General features: G+C 43.2%; 1 protein-coding gene across 2 annotated transcripts; it reads right to left on the bottom strand.

Moving 5' to 3' along the window:
* Positions 1-476: 476 nt before the first annotated feature.
* Positions 477-17802, bottom strand: znf219 (zinc finger protein 219). Of its 2 annotated transcripts, none has more exons than XM_061960813.2 (5): positions 17461-17802; positions 12157-12228; positions 5814-7866; positions 5601-5741; positions 477-4724 (listed from the first exon to the last, which is right to left on the bottom strand). In XM_061960813.2, exons 1-5 carry the CDS (start codon positions 17497-17499, stop codon positions 3754-3756), a joined length of 3276 nt encoding a protein of 1091 aa, XP_061816797.1. In that variant the 5' UTR covers positions 17500-17802; the 3' UTR covers positions 477-3753. The 2 variants fall into 2 exon arrangements, with proteins under 2 accessions (XP_061816797.1, XP_061816798.1); XM_061960814.2 differs by having other exon boundaries at positions 5655-5741.
* Positions 17803-21827: the final 4025 nt, after the last annotated feature.

Raw genomic sequence — 21827 nt, 5'->3', positions numbered from 1 at the left:
TTGTACGTGCTATCGTAATGTAATGACGCTAGCGTCGTTGGCATGACCTAATATGGTAACATGTTTATTATTAATTGACAAGGGCATTATTTTCGTATTGTAAAGATGTCCATATAAGTACGTCCACCACACTGTGACATCACACTAGGCCCACTGTTTAAAAAAAAAAACATCAGCAAAACAGTGTTCAGAGGCATCCAAAATTGCACGCAAAATCACACCCAAATGCATGAACCTTTTCAATTGACACTTAGGAGTTATTTAACATGAGAATCCAACATTATAACATTTGTAAGTCAGAGAAGAGGAAAATCATCAAAGGCCCCCTTTAAAATAAGGTAAAGTTGCATTTGCAGTTAAGGCCACAAGAGACCGCCATCTCCCACACATCTCCCCTGAAACGATAAGACTGTGGCATAAAACAAAAACATTTTAATCATCTGGGGATGGGTTTTTTTGAAAAAAAAAGTGACAAGTTCATTTAATATTTATCTTTATTTCTAATGTATTCTTTTTTCATCTGTCCACAAATTCATATTAGTCACTACTATGTTAGATCACTTTGATCCTCACTGCAATGGCAGTCAACTACACAAGAGCCCAAACCTGGCATGGCCCACTCGCCTCCTCAACGTTACTTTACCCTCATTGATTGATTGATTGATTGACAGGCAGGAGATAAGGTGCAACAAATATTCAAGGTGTCCAAAAATTGGATTATAAATTTGGGACCATGCGTTTGAGGCACAGTGCATTTCACATACGGTACATTCAAAACATTATTGTTTTGAATTGTGCTCTGGTTTGGGGGGGATGATTGGCAGTCTTATTTTAATCCCAAAATGCCGGTGGGAGGAGCCAAAAGGACCAGCACTCAGGTTTGTGCTCTCATTTGAAAGAAAAACAACACAACGAACGACACCTCTAAGCTCTATCTGTACAACATTCAACAAGACATTTCTTGTAAATTTTCTTTTAACCTTCTTTTCGACGCTGAAACAATAATTCAATAATCATTATGGAAAGAATGTTTCCCCACTTACACACACACACACACACACACACACACACACACACACACACACACACACACACACACACAAAGATTTATCTCTTATAATAATAATAAAGGCCTCGGTAGCAGATACGTCACCTTCAGTTTATGGACAACCAGGAACTCAAGGGACGAGCAAGATGGAAGATGGGATTATTAGTCTTCATTGAGCTTTAGTGTCACGTCGGACAGATTTTGGCAATTTAAGAGATTAAATATACCCATTAGTCTTTGACTCGGGCTTTGGTCAATACATGTTGGGCCTAGTGACCCTGTTTAAGGTCTGTACTTAAGGGGGGTGAGGGGGCGACGGAAGGACAGACAGGAAGAAGCGTGTCGCTATCGGCTTTTGGTGAGTTGTACAAAAAACACCAGGAAGTGCTTGAAACAGAAGGCACGGTGGCTTTGACACTCTTTGCTGAGGAGACTCAAGAGATGCAGCCTTACATTCCCACGGAAAAACAAAACCAAAACATGTACTGTATTTAAACACTCTTTTACAACCAGTTCCCAGGGTTGGACGACACATTTGGATGAGGTCGCGCGGCTATTGCAAAGCAAGGCGTCTGAAAACAACAACGTGTTTGTAGACAATGTGGACTCTGTACCGAGGATGTCGTTGTGGCTTGTGCAGCCCTTTGAGACACTTGTGATTTAGGGCTATATAAATAAACATTGATTGATTGATTGAACGTCAATCATGAATAAAAAACAAGAAGAAAACAAAGATTTGGTCGAGTAATTGTCTACCGTAAGTGCTCCAATTAACACCTCTGTTCAATTCAGTCTCGTAGTCTGCAAAATGGTCTATGATTAGAGAAGAGCAAAAAAAACCAAAAACATTATCAATGACATTTGTAGCGGTAGGCAGGCTTTTTATTTCCTCACAGTAGCTGCATTTGAAGTTTCATGAGTGGTTTAGCATTATCCAGGCTTTAGCAAAATTCCAAATTGTATTAAGAAAGTCTTCCGAATTCAAATTAAATTCTATGAATTTGAATGGATGTTGCATCTAAGCAGTAAGTAAAAAAGAAATTACAATTTATATTTTTGGTGTATTCCAAAATCATGCTTTACAGTCCATTTTACATATTTTATAAACATACTAATACTATCAACCTCATTTACACATTATAAAGTCAATTTAGCTAATTCAGACTGTAATACACATTTCTTTTTACCTTACGTACCAATTATATTTCAACGACAAAATGTTTTTAATTGACAAGAATAAAAGCATCTTCTATTATTCAGATTATCTCATTTGATGCATTACAACTTTCACATTTTGGACAATGCTGAAAAAATAATTTCTATACTGGGATTTGGAAAATAAGACTGGGAAGTAATCATTTGTGTTGAATTTTAGTGTTTGTAAAATATTTTTACAAACACGTAAATGTGTCACATTCTTCCTGGCTATAAGGAATTTCACTGAATTAAAACTCAAATTATTTAAACGTTCTGTAATTCAAATTCTGATTCAACATCCTATGGGGTGGAGCCAATTCAGTTGAAATGTAAATTATTCAAATGAATTGAATTTAAATTCCATATTCAGAATTTTGCACAAGCCAGGCTTTATCTACTTCTGCATGCACTAAAAATGTTGTGACTCAGCTGTTGGTGAAACACATTCGTGTTAAACTTGACATACTTGTTATGTTGTTTATAACCAACTCATCAGTGTTATTAATCCTGGCTGAGCACTTTTGCGCCTAACCGCTGTTATATCAGTGGTGTTGATGCTGTGTTCTGCAACATACTTGTTAATAAATGACCATGTAGTCAGAGAGCTACATTTCTCTTTACGTTTTTTCATGAACTCCAAATTACTATTTAGGTTGTTTAACGGACTCTTTCCAATTATCACCCGCTTCCAATTTACGGTTTAGGTAAATTATCTCCCGGGCTATCGAGTATTTATGGTATTTTGAAGACTTGCACAGTATTTATGGTATTTTGAAGACTTGCACAGTGCGCATTAAGGACATTCCAACTAGTTTTAGCTCACACACACACATCAAAATAATCTTTAAGTTTCTTTCAGGAATGACATTTTTTTGTGATAGAGGCTACGTGTTCGACTGGAATGTCTATATTGTCTTAATTGTTAGTGTTTTTAATCTGTGCTCCTACTGTACCAACAAAGAAGAGCATCTCCACTTGATTGTGTTTTGAGCTTTTGCTCACTCCTTTTTCATCATCTACATCGATGACATCAGCATCACTTTCACAGAACGCAACTAGAGCTACAAGTGCACTGTAATGCCAAGTGTACTGGGGCTGGGTTTCAAGGTCAAACAAGTGACCCGACCTCATCCTCCAAGCAGAAGTACGGGCACTAACTTAAAAACCAGACAAAAAAACTACTTTTCTATAACGCTCACATATCAGACAGGAAGGCAAAATTAAATCACACTTTCACTTCAACAGCTTTGCGCGACTTGGACCAGTACCTTGACCTTGCAACGGTTTGGTCCGTCTCTCGTGGAGAAACCGAAGCTGGAATGATGCAGGATCAGTTCATCAAATTGAACACCCTCGAGGAATTTTGGAGGCTGAAAAATGTATAGAAAAAGATGTCCATACTTGTTGTTTGGAGGACCACCCTGTCAGGACCATAGCTTTCTCTGGAAGTTCCAAACCTAATCTGTGAGAATGTTTCTACCGGGTCCAATCATGGTTGGTGCAGTATCCTAATCCTGTTTTGGGGAATCCTCTAGACTGCTACTCTCTTCCTCCTCCTCCCCTTCCTCTTGGAGGACCCGACTGTCACTCAAAGTTTGGGGTAGCAAAGCCCAATTGGACTCTTGGCAATCATCATCATCATTATAATCATCAGGAGCGAGCTCATTGAGGGTTCTGGTCTGGGTAGAGGACCCTTCCCCATGCCTCCAAATCCCAAGGGAGTCGAGCTCAGTGGGATAGGGGCGGGATTTGATCACTTTAGAAGCGCCATCATCGTCGAAGGAGGATACAGAGCCTCTCTTGCGTCTGGATTTACTGGTGTGGTTGACCTGCAGGTGCATATTCATGAGCTCAGAGGAGGATGTCCGAAATGGACATTCGGAACACTGGTTTAGTGTAACGCGGTCACCACAGCTTTCCTCTTGAAAGACTCCCTCTTCTTCCACCCCTACGAGGCTTGGTGAGGGACGGCGGGACAGATCTAGAGGTTCAAAACCGCCTTGACTTGAAGATGCTTGTTTGTCGCTGGATAGTTGCACCATACGGTTGGTGGTAAGGGGCTTCCTGCGGGATATCTTCTGGGCTTTTGGAGGGGGGGACTCCCTGATCCAAGCTCCTTCCATACCACCTTGGTAAAGCGCCCCCATCACTCCTGACAGATAGCGGTACTGCGTCTCCAGGTCGACATCCCTTAGAGCTGCCAAGGCCTTACGGTGGTCCTGCTGGTCTGGAATACCGAGCAGCCAAGACTGTTGGGTCGGCCTCAAGGTAGGACTGTCAGCTGGAACGCCGCCAGAGGGGCTGTGATTGAGTTGAGAGCGGCGCTGCTTAGCAGAGGGCAGACCGTTGATGGCGGCAGTACTGGAGGAGCCTGCCGACATGCTACGCTGCTCCCTGTGGTGCCGCTGAAGGTGATACTTGAGCGAGCCAGACTGGGTACCGGCGTAGTCGCAGTGGGGGCATTTGTAGGGTCTCTCACCTTAGCAAAATAATAGAGAAAATTGTTTTATTTTGTAACAAAATGAAAAATGCTACACCATAAAATTATATACTGAAAATTTGGTTTGAATCATATCCAACTGATGCAGTAACGCACATGCTAGGCAGAGGGCAGTGTTACATCACATATTTCAATGTACACCAGAGAGCGGAGGAGACTGAAAACTGTGAAAAAGTGATGAAATTCTCAAGAACAAAACAAAATGAACGAACAAAAGGAACGCTTTCTGCAGTGATTAACTATGAGCAAGTTTAATCTACCCACTTAGAATACGAAACAAAAAAGCTTAGGGTTTTCTCAAAGAGGCAGTCTTCATGATTATCATTCCTTTCACTTACATGGGTGACCAACGCTAATCATGTGTTGCCATCACCGCTCCGTGTGACAAGTCTCATAGGTCACATGAATGGAATATCAATGAAAAATAACACTGAGGGGCAATGATTTTGATTTAGAAAAAATTACATGTGACACAAATGAGAGGATCCTGCTGACAAGGTCAAATGAGTATGTATAAACCTATGAGAGGGCAACAATATCCTTAAAAAATATGTCATGTAGTAATGAGGTCAGATAAAGAAGATTGGGCAAAAATGTTGTCAAAATATAGACGTATATTCATACAATATCAGAAGCAGCTCTCAGTATAGAAACGCAGTAATGACAAAAATGCCCGACTGTGTCAATCAAAGCCTTATTAGATTTTATAATTGTTTTTTTTCCTTAAAGGATGGAGGAGTCGTTGAGCAGTGGAGCTATGATTAGCACGAGCTGGCTCTCTGGGGTGAAAGTAAAATAGAACATTACTCAAAGAGATGATGGTTGCGGTTTGTTAATCTCGCAGCAGGCTCCTACCTGTGTGAACTCTCAGGTGCACTTTGAGGTGATGGGATGAGCGGAAGGCTTTACCGCAGTAGGGGCAATCTTTAATCCCTCTGCCTCGCACACGCTCTCTGGTGGGAAGCGACGCAAGGAAGGTTGCCGCGCCGTTCTCTCCTGTGAAATTAGCAAAGAAATAAAGATGTCTATCATGCAAACCTAGACAACAATAAAGGGTGAAAGGCACACCTTTCAAGGCTGGCATGACTGAAGGAAAGCCCGCAGATGCTCCTTTGGATTCTTGCCTCCTGTCTCCACTGCTGAGAAGTTGAGGATCCTGCCGCACTTCACCAGGGCCTCCTCTCCCTCTGGAGCTGCCACTGCTCTGCACATCACCTTCTCTCTGGGCTTTCTGAGTATGAACACGAGCATGGACGACAACCTGCTGGAGGCTGTGGAAGACCTTTCCGCAGTCGGGGCATTCCCATGAGCCCTCTGCTGCTCCAGACGCTTCTCTGGGATCCATAGTGTCAACATAGGTTCTGACTGGGTCACTTTCTGCTGTCATTGACTTGTTTCTCTGATTGACTCGTTGATGCTGGTGGTGCTGCGCCACAGCCAGGCTGCGAGCCACAAGTTGCCACCAGGCGGCCTGCTCCCTTCCTTCAGATACTGTGGCATCACTTATGCCTCTATTTCCTCCTGTCTCTCTTCCTTCTGAGCTCATATCACCAACACTGTTTCCCATCTCTGCAACTTGGGCGACAGCCTGGAGTCTCTCCATGCAGCTGGCTCCGCTGCCGTCTCCAGGAAGGCCGAGGTAGCCCAAAATGGCTGACTTGCTTGAACACATTTTGCCTCTGGTCTCCTTATCTGATCTACCTTGGCCAGCCCTGCCACCCCCTTGCTGAGCCAAAAGGAGGCTGGAGTAGAGGGCATTCAGGGACGGATTACTGGCAGAGCTTTTAGACTGTTGGTCAATGTTTCCCAAGCCAGCTTTGAGACCGAGCTTGTTGAGGTGTACTTTCATGTGATTCTTCAGGAACCATGGCTCCTTGAAGCCACGGCCACAAACCTGGCACTTATGGTCCAAGGAGTCCTTGTGCTTCCGCATGTGTCCCTTAAGAAACCAAGACTGGGTGAACCTTTGTCCACAAGTTTCACAACGGAATGCAGGCAGTGAGGATGATCCTGCCACTTTAGCAGGTGATGTCACCTGAGTCGCAGCCGAGGTTTGGGCTGAAGGAGTCTCTGAGGGTGCACTGATGGGCCTGCCGTTGGAAAATGCTGGCGGCAGAGCAGGCCCTTCAGAGGAAAGGTGGCACTCTTGCAGGTGGGATGCCAGGGAAGCTTCCTGACTGGCGGAGAAGGGACACATCGTGCATTTGTAGGGATTGTGGAGAATCCTTACATGGCGTGCCAACTCTGAAGTCGTCCTGAATTTTCCTTTGCAGGCATGGCAACGGAATGTAGGTGCTGCTGGAGTCGATGTGGTCACAGAAGGAGGGTCTGTGCTGTCATCCAGCAGGAAGGGTTGATTTTGTTCAAATTGAAGGTCCTCTTCCAATCCTTTGACTTCGCCATCAATATCCTCTTCCTCTGGGTGATGAATGACATTCGCAGTCAGCATGCACTGGTTGGAGTCTTTTCTGTGGTTCGAGGTTATGTTTTTTTTGCACTGTTGGACCTTTAGGTGCTGTTTTAGGGGCGCTGAGGGGAGCATGCTGCTATAATGTGGTGAGGCTCGACGATGCCTGTCCAGGCTGTGAGCTCGGGCGTGTAGAGACAAAATGCTTTGGAATCGGAATCTTTTCCCACACACGTGACAAGGGAACTTGAGCGAAGGTACAGATGAGGAACCTCCAACTCCGGGTGCTGCCCTGGTGATGGCATTCTTCTGGAAAAGCTGAAGGTCCAGTTCATCATTGCAGGTTCCGCTCTGGCCTGAAGACAAAGCCAACTCTAAGGCTCCAAACCCGAGGAGTGGTGCTGACGGTGTGGCTGGCGGAGAGGAGTCCAAAAATGGACTGTGTCCTGCTTCTCCTCCTGGAAATAACGCCACGGCCGGAGTGGGCGATGGCGGTGCGTCGCCATCCTGCTCTTCTAACTCATCATTCTCTTGGTGGTGGTGAGCCGCCGCAGGAATGACCAATGGAGAGAGAGGGGAGTACGGCACCGTATCTGGACTTTGAGGAGACGGATGTGGGCTTTGGAGCCCCTGGGGGCTAGGCTCTAGTGTGGGAGGAGACAGGGGTTGCTCACAGGAAAGGGACAAGATGCAATCTGGCGGAGAATCCATCCTCTGTTAGTACACACACACGCACACACACACACACACACACACACACACACACACACACACAAATAGTGAGTTAAAACAAAAAATGTGTAACAGTCTTGCGAAAAGATTAGTGTATGTGTAAGCTAACTCTTCTACTCCTGAACTTCTGCACACAAAAAGTGAACAATTGTCAAAATAGTGTTGCCTGTGCTCTTATTTTTCTGATAAAAACACCAAATGGTGTAGCTCAGGGGTCACCAACCTTTTTGAAACCAAGAGCTACTTATTGGTTACTGATTAATGCGAAGGGCTACCAGTTTCCATCCATCCATTTTCTACCGCTTATTCCCTTTGGGGTCGCGGGGGGCGCTGGAGCCTATCTCAGCTACAATCGGGCGGAAGGCAGGGTACACCCTGGACAAGTCGCCATCTCATCGCAGGGGCTACCAGTTTGATACACACTTAAATAAATTGCCAGAAATAGCCAATTTGCTCAATTTACCTTTAACTCTGTTATTATTATTAATGATATTTATCTTTGTGGAAACACTGATCATCTTAATGATTTCTCACAATAAATAAATATAGAAACAGATAAATATCAATATGCAACACTTTATTTTTATATTTTCTCTAAGTGCACATTTTTCAAATTGAACATTTTCAAATGATCACTTCTAAGACAGTCTTGTGAAATCACAATATCCCATTTTAACTAGCTAGCCACTAACATTTTTTTTTTAACAAATCATGAATTACTTTGCACCATGTTTGTACAAATAAAAACTCATGTAAAATACAAAAGTCAACTCTCAAATTTTTAAATAAATCATGTCACACTTTGAACTGGACACCAAATCTGTTATCTGTTTCTTTGTCAGTTCGTGAAGACCAAGTCTTTAAAATATTTTCTTGGATTTTCAAATTCTATTTGAGTTTTGTCTCTCTTTAGAATTAAAAATGTCCAGCAAAGCGAAACCAGCTTGTTAGTAAATAAATAACATTTAAAAAATAGAGGCAGCTCACTGGTAAGTGCTGCTATTTGAGCTATTTTTACAACAGGCCAGCGGGCTACTCATCTGGTCCTTACGGGCTACCTGGTGCCCGCGGCCACTGCGTTGGTGACCCCTGGTGTAGCTGTTTAAACCCCAAAGGTTTGACCCCTTAAATCGGATTGACTAAAAATTTTTCACACAGCTCTGTGCACACTACAAATAACGTCAGGGGTTTTATTTAAAAGACAAGTATATGATATTTGAGCAAGATTGGTTGAAAAATATGGCCACCATTACAGTAATTCCACAACTTGGCACCTAATTGTCCATTAAGTCAAAGACTATTTGTCTAATGATTACAAAATATTTAAAAAAAATCCGTGCTAGCATGCTATACAAAACATTTTGATCACAACCCATGGGGAGCGTCATACATTTACAATTGTGCCAATGTCATCTACCTCGGATTGCAAAGGGGTGGAAAGTTTTCGGTACATTTCCGGAAACTTTCCGGAAATTTACCACGGGAAGTTAAGCTCGGGAAGTTTGGAAATATTGACCTTTTTTCGATTATTCAAAGTTGGACACCGTCTATGGGAATTAATGGGAATATATGGGAATAATGGGGAATTACAATAATTCTATATTATTGGGCACTCGTCTACATGCTGTTGCATCTTTGTGGCATTTTTGACGTAGCTCTTTGCACAGTATTTGCAAATGTACACAGCCTTTCCGCCTACATTGGTTGGGGTGAAAGTTCTCCACACATCAGCTGGTGTACGTGGCATTATTCTGTTTGTATTTATTTATTCTTGTAAAACACTAATGCAATGCCACACACAGATATAAATAGTCAGCTAAACAATTGGAGTAGTTTTTAAAAATATTTTACTGATGGACAAATTAGTACAAATAGGCTAGATGAATAAATGAACACTCAATCAGCATGCTAAATCAAACTATAACCTACATTCTTGTATGACAACAGAATGGCTAGCAGAACAGAAGGCAGACGAAACTACACGTTTTGATTTAGTATTTGCTAGTTGAACTTTACAGATCACAAAAAAGGTAAATTCGGATCACTAACGTTGTTAGCATAAATGAATGGGATTTAACAGAGAAAATTAGCATCACGGCTAACAGAGAAATATTTTCGGTTCATTATGAGACTGGTGGTAAAAACCCCGTTTCCATATGAGTTGGGAAATTGTGTTAGATGTAAATATAAACGGAAGACAATGATTTGCAAATCATTTTCAACCCATATTCAGTTGAATATGCTACAAAGACAACATATTTGATGTTCAAACTGATAAACTTTTTTTTTTTTTTGCAAATAATCATTAACTTTAGAATTTGATGCCAGCAACACGTGACAAAGAAGTTGGGAAAGGTGGCAATAAATACTGATAAAGTTGAGGAATGCTCATCAAACACTTATTTGGAACATCGCACAGGCGAACAGGCAAATTGGGAACAGGTGGGTGCCATGATTGGGTATAAAAGTAGATTCCATGAAATGCTCAGTCATTCACAAACAAGGATGGGGCGAGGGTCACCACTTTGTCAACAAATGCGTGAGCAAATTGTTGAACAGTTTAAGAAAAACCTTTCTCAACCAGCTATTGCAAGGAATTTAGGGATTTCACCATCTACGGTCCGTAATATCATCAAAGGGTTCAGAGAATCTGGAGAAATCACTGCACGTAAGCAGCTAAGCCCGTGACCTTCGATCCCTCAGGCTGTACTGCATCAACAAGCGACGTCAGTGTGTAAAGGATATTACCACATGGGCTCAGGAACACTTCAGAAACCCACTGTCAGTAACTACAGTTGGTCGCTACATCTGTAAGTGCAAGTTAAAACTCTCCTATGCAAGGCGAAAACCGTTTATCAACAACACCCAGAAACGCTGTTTGCTTCGCTGGGCCTGAGCTCATCTAAGATGGACTGATACAAAGTGGAAAAGTGTTCTGTGGTCTGACGAGTCCACATTTCAAATTGTTTTTGGAAACTGTGGAGGTCGTGTCCTACGGACCAAAGAGGAAAAGAACCATCCGGATTGTTATAGGCGCAAAGTTGAAAAGCCAACATCTGTGATGGTATGGGGGTGTATTAGTGCCCAAGACATAGGTAACTTACACATCTGTGAAGGCGCCATTAATGCTGAAAGGTACATACAGGTTTTGGAGCAACATATGTTGCCATCCGAGCAACGTTACCATGGACGCCCCTGCTTATTTCAGCAAGACAATGCCAAGCCACGTGTTACATCAACGTTGCTTCATAGTAAAAAAGTGCGGGTACTAGACTGGCCTGCCTGTAGTCCAGACCTGTCTCCCATTGAAAATGTGTGGCGCATTATGAAGCCTAATATACCACAACGGAGACTCCCGGACTGTTGAACAACTTAAGCTGTACATCAAGCAAGAATGGGAAAGAATTCCATCTGAGAAGCTTAAAAAATGTGTCTACTCAGTTTCTAAACGTTTACTGAGTGTTGTTAAAAGGAAAGGCGATGTAACAGTGGTGAACATGCCCTTTCCCAACTACTTTGGCACATGTTGCAGCCATGAAATTCTAAGTTAATTACTATTTGCAAAAAAAAATAAAGTTTATGAGTTTGAACATCAAATATCTTGTTTTTGTAGTGCATTCAATTGAATGTGGGTTGAAAAGGATTTCAAATCATTGTATTCCGTTTATATTTACATCTAACACAATTTCCCAACTCATATGGAAACGGGGTTTGTACATAAACCTAGCTAGCTAGAGATATTGGCTTCAAAATCATTTAACAAGTACAGGAACAGCTAGCTAGCTTGAGTGGAAGTCTGCTGGAGTAGTCTACAGTCATACGGTAACAAGCAATTACACCTCTATTAAACTTAAATACCGTAGATCAAATATATTTACCCCAGTTATATCATCAAAACTTACCTGACTGGATGAAGTCCTTGGGCTCAAATACTAGTGTGACCTCAATAGCCCTGCTGTAGTGTGTAGCATGCTGGGAATTATCTGTGCATGTGTTGGAAGAATGCACTGCACATGTGATGGAGGAATGCACTGTGTAGGTTTGAAATTCTACTGAATTTGCATTAAATCAGGTTGTTTTAGCTAATAATCACGCTGCAAGATCTAGCATGTTGCATTCAATGTTTATTCCCATTAATTTCCCGTTAATTCCCATGGAAAGTTTCCAACTTTGAATATTCCCAGAATTTTGCAACCCAACATCTACCACATCTCAACTGTCCTAATTTTGCCACATGACTGTAAGAAGCTTCTAGATTCATGAAATAATTACCAGCAGTGTGTGCGGTGTTATGCCATTATCCAGTGTCTGGACTGTGGAGGGCACGACTCCTCCTTCAATCACCTGCAGATGAAGCAAAACAAAATGTAAAAAAAACTAAAAACTTACGAATGAAGGTGGATGCAAACTTAATACCATACTTTATGGACCTGTAACAGGTGTGCACCTGTTCTGTAAGCATGCAGATGTCCAAAGTCGTGCGTGTGTGTTTGTACGTGTGTGGGTGTTTTAGGAGGCATGCACTGTCCCAAACAGGATGGGCTTCCAAACACACCCTTCCTGTGTGCTCATACTTTTTACTTCAATCACACACACACACAGCATTTCGGAAAAAAAGTGGGTGTGGTGTCTTTGAAGCCAAACACAGCCTACATGATTAAATGATGCACACTTGTGTGTTTGTTGCATTGTGCTCTTATAAACTGTGTTGACTTCATCATCATCATCATTATCGTCAAAATGGAGGAGCACGAAGAGACAAAAGGTCGTAAATAGTCGTCACAGATTTGTGTTGTTCAGGTGTGTGTGTGTGTGTGTGTGTGTGTGTGTGTGTGCGCGTGCATGACAAAGAGCTGGTTGCGCAGCCAGTTGACATTTTAGCTCGGCTATGACTCACAGGGATATCACTCCACATCCATCACGCATGCACGCACGCACACACACACTTCTTAACCCACTATTATTGTTCTTTCGCTCTCGTCTGTCTTCTTCCCATCCCCCTCGTGCGCCCTCCCTCTGTCTATTATTCACTAATTTTCTTTCATTCTCGCTCCCGCCCCTCTTAACCCGCCCCCCCGCAACTGCCTCATACCCACCCCCTGCCACCTCCCCGTCCTGCAGTGCTGCCGGTTGGCGGCATGCCAGGGAATGCTGATATCAGCTGGTAGATTGGAGCCTGCCAACATGGCGAGAAGCAAAAAATAAAAATTAAATAAAAAACAACAGGGCGAGAAAAAAGAAAGAAAACATGCGGCGCTGTTATAAACCCAGGCCGCGTGTAAAGAACACGGTCAGGAGTGCCGTGTGAATGTGCCGCCGCCAACTCTATTTCTGTGTGTAAGCGTTCACACACACACACACACACACACACACACACACACACACACACACACACACACACACACACACACACCAGCTAAATGTATCTGCAGCATTATCATATGAATATTACCACAGCCTGGCTTTGTTCTGCCATGACTGAACCTGTCGCTATGGCGCTGGATCCTTCCCATATGCACCTGAGGTCAGGTGACATTTTGGGATCTTGTGTAGTTCTGAAAACATTTCGCTAAAATAGTGTTTTAGGATTTAGGGGTCTTGACACTGGGGTGGAATTTAACCTTTACCGTTTTGGGAACACACTTTTGGAGACCTAAAATAAGGGTGCGCTTTGGAGCCCTAGGGGCTACAGTAGTTTTGGACGTCCAGCTGTACCCCTAGACCAGTGTTTTTCAACCACTGTGCCGCGGCACACACCGTGAGATACAGTCTGGTGTGCCGTGGGAGATTATGTAATTTCACCTATTTGGGTTAAAAATATTTTATGCAAACCAGTAATTAAAAACTGCAAATGAAGTGCCGTTGAATGTCGGTGCTGTCTAGAGCTCGGCAGAGTAACCGTGTAATACTCTTCCATATCAGTAGGTGGCAGCAGCTTTGTAAACGTCGTATCTAATGCTTAAACCAAAAATAAACTAAAGGCGAGTGCCCCTAAAAAAGGCATTGAAGCTTAAGGAAGGCTATGGAAAACGAAACTAAAACTGAACTGGCTAAAAGGTAAACAAAAACAGAATGCTGGACGACGGCAAAGACTTACAGCGTGTGGAGCAGACGGCGTCCACAAAGTACATCCATACATGACATGACAATCAACCATTTCCACACAAAGAAGGATAGCGTCCGCACAACTAAAATAGTTGCGGGGAATAGCGCTCAAATGATGACATGAAACTGTTACAGGAAAATATCAACAAAACAGGAAAAGCCACCAAAATAGGAGCACAAGACACTGCACACAGGAAAACACCAAAAAACTCTAAATAAGTCACGGCGTGATGTGATGTGGTGACAGTACACCTACTTTGAGACAAGAGCTATAGTGATGCATGGTTGGTTATGGTCTGAATTAATATCCAACAATTGCAACAATGACTTTTTATTGTCAATATCAACTACCGAGTTTACATTTTTTATGTTTTCTGCTGGGAGTGTGCCTCCGCATTTCTTCAATGAACAAAAATGTGCCTCGGCTCCAAAAAGGTTGAAAAACACTGCCATAGACAAATTGTGTAAGAATAGGAATGAGTATTTTCTACATTCCTAGTGAATAACGCATGACACTTATGACATTTTGGGCTTTACTTGGGTTGTATCAAATGCTCTGACAGGCCGTTTATGGCCCATTGGCCTTAGCTTGGCCACCCTGTTCTAGTTTTAAGTAATTGTAATACTCGATCCACAAAGGTGTGCCCAATATGTTAAGGCAAGTCTTTGTGTGCGTGTGTGTGTGTGTGTTTGTGTGATGTCATTGTGTAACTATTCAGAGTTTATCATAAAGTGCATGTTGGCACATGTCTGCATGTTACACATCTTAATTGTACATGAGAGGGTGTAAAAGCTCAGTGTGTGTGTGTGTGTGTGTGTGTGTGTGTGTGTGTGTTCTGAAGCCAGCGGTCTTCTCAAGCTCACAAGAACATTGCTTGTGTTCTGGGTCGGCTTGGAGAACCAGGACAAGGACTGAGTGGGGATATTACCGCCTTTCACACAGAGATCCTACAAAAGTGGTGCATCACGGCGGCAACAGAAGCTCACTGCATGTAGGCATCGTCCAGGCTCTGTTACAGCTCTGATCGCACTGCTCATGTAGGCCTTAATATATTGTTTATAGATTTTGGTCATACTTGCTGAGCAATGTGAAAAGTAGATTTGATGTGTGGGGGAAAAAAAAGTCAACCTGCAAATTGTTCCTGGCTTCTGAGGTACAATTAGGGATGTAACAGAGGTGGGAAGGCACCTGTGTGGAAGGGTTTTCACAATGCGGGACTGGATGTGGAGTTTAACACCACTTGGGGACGGCGTGGCGGTGGATGAGAGAGTGGCCGTGCCAGCAACCTGAGGGTTCCTGGTTTGATCCACACCGTCTACCAACCACTTCACGTCCGTTGTGTCCTTGAGCAAGACACTTCACCCTTGCTCCTGATGGGTCGTGGTTAGGGGCTTGCATGGCAGCTCCCGCCATCAGTGTGTGTGAATGGGTGAATGTGGAAATAGTGTCAAAGCGCTTTGAGTACCTTGAAGGTAGAAAAGCTCTATAACCCATTTATCTGTCCTTCTCATGTCGCCATGCGCCCACTTAACCTGGAATTGTCTCTCAATTACAACAACACTGGGTTCTGTGTGAAATGCACAGGTGAATAAATGCAATCATTTTAGTGTGAAAGAGGCTTTGGATACTTCCTCATTCTTTCCTCACATGGACACCGAAGTATCGGCTACACCTGTCAAGGTGTGCTTCCTTGAGGTCCATCCATTTCCTACCGCTTGTCCCTTTCGGGCTTGCGGGGGGTGCTGGAGCCTATCTCAGCTGCATTCAGGCGGAAGTCGCCACCTCATCGCAGGGCCAACACAGATAGTCCAATCAGCTACAAATGACGTTTGGGTCTTTTCCAGGTCCCCCAAAAAATAAAATTCCCAAATTTTCGATTGATGTATTAATCTCACACTGTTCTTATTGTGCCTTTTTCCTCAAGCCACTTTCTTCAGGCCTCCAGTGCCACCTGTTGCTCGGGTGCACGCTCTCACTAATAAACATGTGTCCGGTCCACCACGAGTGGGCGAATCTTAACCCGCACGCCATCACCTGGCGGCGGTACTCCCCCGAGAAGGGGCGCGGGGTGGGGGTGGTCCGCACTGAAAGCACTCCTCAAGACCCGAATACTCCACGTAATCCTGAATGTCACAATGCGGCGAGGAGCAGGTGCCTCTCCCTCCAGCGTACTAATGACCCAATTATATCAATCAGAATCCTGATTATAGCAGCACACACACACACACACACACACACACACACACACACACACCGTAAGAGCCACCTGGATGGCGTGCATTTGCCCCCCCCCCCCCCCCCCCCCCCCCCCACACACACACACACACACACACACACACACCTCCCATCACAAAGGATGAGGAGGAGGACTGCCTGAATGGAGAGGCTCGTTAAGATGAGGCTGGCTATTCGCTAATCAGCATCTCTCACCAGGGGGCCATCAATAGGTGTCCCTATTAAAGTGGCATAACGTGCAGTTGTACAAATAACCAACGCGATGAAGGACCCTGAACTCATCCTATAAAGTCAGCTGACTGCCTTATCTCGCATGGAATGTGTTTCCTCATGTGTCAACAATACGTGCCACCAATTTTTTTTATTTTTTATAGCCTCTTTCGTGGCCATCTCATGTCTAAATGAGCATAATTAAGCGTCACAACAACAACAACAACAACAACACAACAACATAAACAATAGTGCACGGACGGCGCGTGAAGAAGTGCCATGTCAGCGCATCTGCTCCATTTTGTTCCAAAAATGTTCGCTATGGAAGAAATGGGGGGGGTGGGGGGGGTGGATCGTGTAACTCATCTGCCAGTCTACCCAACGCGCACACGCGCGCGTGCACGCAACCACAGTCACGCCGAAGAAAATGCAACATTTTAGGTGCACAAAGTTAAAAGCAGCCACGTCCACTTTTTTTTTTTTTTTTTTTTTTTTTTTTTTTTGGCATGTATCGTTCGGAACAATCGGATTAGGCTGGTGCGTGTGCACTGACCTGGCAACACAATCCTTGCTCGGTGCTAATCTGCGCAACTTTATACATTCCTTTTTTTTTTTTGTTGAGTGTGCGTGTGTGTTCCTCTTCAAGCCAGCGGATTCGGTTCCGGTTAGGTTCGGTCCGGTCGGTCGTGCAACTTGCTTAAAGTTACAGGAACAGAAAATTCGACTTTTGGGGGGGAAAGTGACTTGTTTCTCAGCGTGCATACATGACACACGCGCGCGCGCGCGGCGTGGTCCCGGCTACATACGTGCATCATGCATGCCAGTCTCTCTCTCTCTATCTCTCTCTTTCACGCATGCACATATATCCGAACTAGCCACGAAAAAGAAACTAAACATGGAGACAATAAAGCGTACGCGGTGTTGTAGAAGTGCACGGAGTTCGATTGTTATTTTGGAATAAATGTTGTTTTTGGTTTTTTTTTTACCCCAAAGCAGCTGGAAGAAAGTGTTGGAGGTGTACTTACGCGCGAGGCGGCGAGGAGATTAATGACACGACACGTCATGATTACGTTGCGCTTGAATTAAATACATTACGACTTGGGGGAAAAAATGGAAATCAGGGTTGTATACAAGCATACGGCGTCTCCCCCTCCCCTCTCTCTCTCTCTCTCTCTCTCTCTCTCTCTCTCTCTCTCTCTCTCTCTTGCTCTCTCTCTCTCTCTCGCTCTCTCTCTCTCTCTCTCTCTCTCTCCCCATTCTTGTTGTGCAGGGGCGGTGTGCAGGCAGGCAGGGTGAGGGTGGGGTGGTTCGGGGTTTGATGTAGGTTGGAAATGTTAATTATGATCTCAGCACGGGCACCATTTTACACCGCCGTCATCTGCAGCCTCGTTCTCATCCCAAAAATGGCAGCTGACACAGTTTTGGATGGAGGAGGAGGAGGAACAAAAAGCACGTTGCCACTATATTGGACAGAAGTGAAGCCGGAACAAGGAGCACATGCACGCAAACTTGCACAACTCCCCTGTTGGAATTTTACAAGCACTTTCGAGTTGTATTGGTTTTTGGGAGAGAAAAAAAAAATCAGCTGTTCGAGATCCAAGGGTCGGAGAAACAAGTTGCCCACCAACAGGCTACACCTTTATAGTCCAATTTAAATGTAATGGAGATAGGCTGCAGCGACCCCAAAAGGGACAATCGGTAGAAGATGGATGGATGGATTGAACAATTATGCATGCTTAGGGCTATAGTGTTGTAATGACACCAATATTTTGGTAAAAATGATTATTTCGGTACTTTTCTAAATAAAGGGCACCACAAAAAATTGCATTATTGGCTTTATTTTAACAAAAAATCTTTGGGTCCATTAAACATATGTTTCTTATTGCAGTTAAGTCCATCCATCCATCCATTTTCTACCATTTGTCCCTTTCGGGGTCGCGGGGGGTGCTGGAGCCTATCTCAGCAACATTCGGGCGGAAGGCGGGATACACCCTGGACAAGTCGCCACCTCATCGCAGGGCCAACACAGATAGACAGACAACATTCACACTCACATTCACACACTAGGGCCTATTTAGTGTTGCCAATCAGCCTATCTCCAGGTGCATGTCTTTGGAGTTGGGAGGAAGCCGAAGTCCTTAAATAAAATAGTGAGCATACAAGACAACTTGTCTTTTAATAGTAAGTAAACAAAGAAAGGCTTTAATTTAGCTGCTGACGTATGCAGTAACATATTGTGTCATTTATGGGGCGGTATAGCTCGGTTGGTAGAGCGGCCGTGCCAGCAACTTGAGGGTTCCAGGTTCGATCCCCGCTTCCGCCATCCTAGTTACTGCCGTTGTGTCCTTGGGCAAGACACTTTACCCACCTGCTCCCAGTGCCACCCACACTGGTTTAAATGTAACTTAGATATTGGGTTTCACTATGTAAAGCGCTTTGAGTCACTAGAGAAAAGCGCTAAATGAATATAATTCACTTCACAATTTATCCTTCCAAATATTTCGTCAAAATGATTAAGGACAAGTGGTAGAAAATGAATTATTAATCCACTTGTTCATTTACTGTTAATATCTGCTTACTTTCTCTTTTAACATGTTCTATCTACACTTCTGTTAAAATGTAATAATCACTTATTCTTCTGTCGTTTGATACTTTACATTAGTTTTGAATGGTACCACTATTTTGGGTATCAATCCGATACCAAGTAGTTACAGGATCATCCATTGGTCATATTCAAAGTCCTCATGTGTCCAGGGACACATTTCCTGAGTTTATAAACATAATATAAAAAAAACAAAAACAATAGAAGATTTTGTGATGCTAATATTTATCAATGTTATCATAGTAGTTTCGACGAGGTACGCTATTGTACGTGGTATCATTACAGTGGATGTTAGGTGTAGATCCACCAATGCCGTTTGTTTATATTGTAGCGCCCCAGAAGAGTTGGTGCTGCAGGAAATTCTGGGAATTTGTTCTGTAGTATTTATGTTGTGTTGCGGTGCAAATATTCTTCCAAAATGTGATTGTCGTTGTTGTTTAGTGTGGTTTCACTATATGGCACATATTTATGACAGTGTTGGCATTGTTCATACTGCCACCCTTAGTGTGACATGTATGGCTGTTGAGTAAGTATGTACTTCATTCACTTGTGTTTAGTGTGTTCAAAGTCAAAATGTCAGTGTCATAAGTTTGTTACCGGGCTCAATGAAATCTTGGTCAGGCTTTGTTAATTATAGACTATATAATTTGTGACTTATTTATATGTAAAATTGACTAATTTCACCACAAAATCATCAACAACATGATTGACTTTTCAAAAATTAATATACAGTTTGAAAGTTTCCATCAATCCCACGTGGGTGCTCGGAATTGGCGCCGATCCCGTGGGTGCTTGGGCCCCAAAGTACCCACGGGATTGGCGCCTATGGTCAGAGAAACAAGTTGCCCTCCCCCCAACAGCAGGAGACACCTTCATAGTCCAATTTAAATGCAATGGATTGAACAATAATGCATGCTTAGAGCAGTGGTTCTCCAACGTTTTTCACCAAGTACCACCTAAGGAAACACTCCAAATACCACCGTAATGACCAACATAAATACTGTTGCGTTCTAGGCCTAAGGATATTCATAAAAACAAGGAGGCGGTTTTATTTAACAATCCAATCCAATCCACTTTATTTATATAGCACATTTAGGTCATGTCTACACTAAGTCGTTTAACCCCTTAAACAAATAATTATTTAACCTAAGCCCCGTGTCAGCCACTCTAAACCAGCCTTTAAGGTCCCCCTCCTCGGACAATTTTTTACACAGCTAAGTGCGCCGTGTATTTCTTGAATCTCCGGCACTTAGCTTTGTATGGACTCATTGATCGTTTACAAAGTGAGTTCGTAGAGGAAGTGACACCAGAAAGACCGCGCCCTACACAGGAAGTGACGTCAGAAAGACCGCGCCACAGCCAGCTTCATAATAAAGCGGTTTCATAACTCGGAGCTAACCATTGGAAATATGGAGGCGAGTCATCCAGACATGCCCGTGTTTCTCCTTTTTCTACATGTACAGACGCTTGTGGAAATCACACATGAATACCTTAAGAGAAAGCGTTTGCAGCTATTTGGGATACAACACTTCTCAGACGGCAAGAGAACTTTCCAATGTCCGGCCGGGTCAGCTGTGATTCTACTTAGCGAAGGAGAGTCAACGAGAATGCGAGCTCCCGTAGATGTGATTAAAAAAAGGTAGCCAGTGCTTTGTATTGCCTGGCCGTCGAGGAAAACGGCGAATGCAATTAGACTGGCAAAGTAGACTGTATCAGTTATTGTCCCCCATGTATGTTGCGGACTCAACGTCTAGGTCCAGAGTATATAAAGTCACCAAAAACAAATGGCCAATGAAGGTGAAGTCAAAAGAGTGAGGAGTGTTCTGACCAGATATCTAGATCCCGAGATTGATTGATGTAAAATGTTATTTATCACATTGTTTACGTGTCTAATAAAGATTTGATTAATTTATGATGTCTCAGGTGTGATTAACTACAATAGGGCCTCACATCACACTGGATTCCAGTTAATTGAGATACCACAACACTGGATATTGCACAGATAAGTTAAATTTAAGAACTTGCCCACAAAGCAACACTGGAGGTGACTATGACGTGCGCATTTTCCACGCATGCGTACTAGGTCGCGTTGCACCGGCGGGCGGAGGGGCGCGCGGGTCTTAAACGGTGGCATTGTTGTGTGTGGACACGGATAAGGTTAGGTGTGATTTAGTGGCTTGGTGTAAATGGGGGCTTAAAGAACAAAAATATTTCCAAAGTGCTGCACAAAAATATTAAAAACAAGATTCAAATACTATCCTTAGCTCCACCAATGACTGAATAAAACAAAATAAATACAAAACCAATATAAATGTTAAAAACGATTTTAAAGGGTAAAACCAATTAAAACAAATAGAAATAAAAATTTAAAAACACAAGTACGGTATATTTCATATTTGTGGACACTGTAACATGCAGTGGTGTGCCGTAAGGGCCAGCAAGGCCTTCTCTGCTGGCCTATCATAACCAGAAATCATGATCATAATTAAAGATAAAAGTAATTTTTAATGTACTTTCCCTAAATATCTAAAAGTATTCATATTTTCTTCATGTCATATTACTCTCCCTCGAGCGCTGTTGTTTTTAGGTTATAGAGTTTTTATCCAATCAGAATTCAGCTAGCTTATGTTGCCATGCTGTACCAAATCTGCCCGAGGACTTCAGAATCAACAATGCGGCGTCCAGTGAACGGACACGTACAGGTGATAGACAGTTGCGATAGCCAATCAGATCACGAGTTGTTGTCAGTAAGGCCTTCTAGCTGGCCAAAGGCAGATATATATTGTGATG

Source organism: Nerophis lumbriciformis, linkage group LG05 (genome assembly GCF_033978685.3).
Source record: "Nerophis lumbriciformis linkage group LG05, RoL_Nlum_v2.1, whole genome shotgun sequence".
Classification (NCBI taxonomy): Eukaryota; Metazoa; Chordata; class Actinopteri; order Syngnathiformes; family Syngnathidae; genus Nerophis; species Nerophis lumbriciformis.
Note: the sequence above shows the minus strand (reverse complement) of the source record. Positions and strands in the feature narration are given on the sequence as shown.

What these genes read in the sequence shown, in the direction of transcription:
- znf219 (XM_061960813.2), bottom strand. Translation starts at nt 17,499, where the DNA reads ATGACGTGTCGTGTCATTAATCTCCTCGCCGCCTCGCGC. An exon ending in ATCTCCTCGCCGCCTCGCGC is followed by an intron (nt 12,229 to 17,460) that starts GTAAGTACACCT and finishes CTTCATCTGCAG; the next exon opens with GTGATTGAAGGAGGAGTCGT. An exon ending in GCACCTGAGAGTTCACACAG is followed by an intron (nt 4,725 to 5,600) that starts GTAGGAGCCTGC and finishes TATTTTGCTAAG; the next exon opens with GTGAGAGACCCTACAAATGC.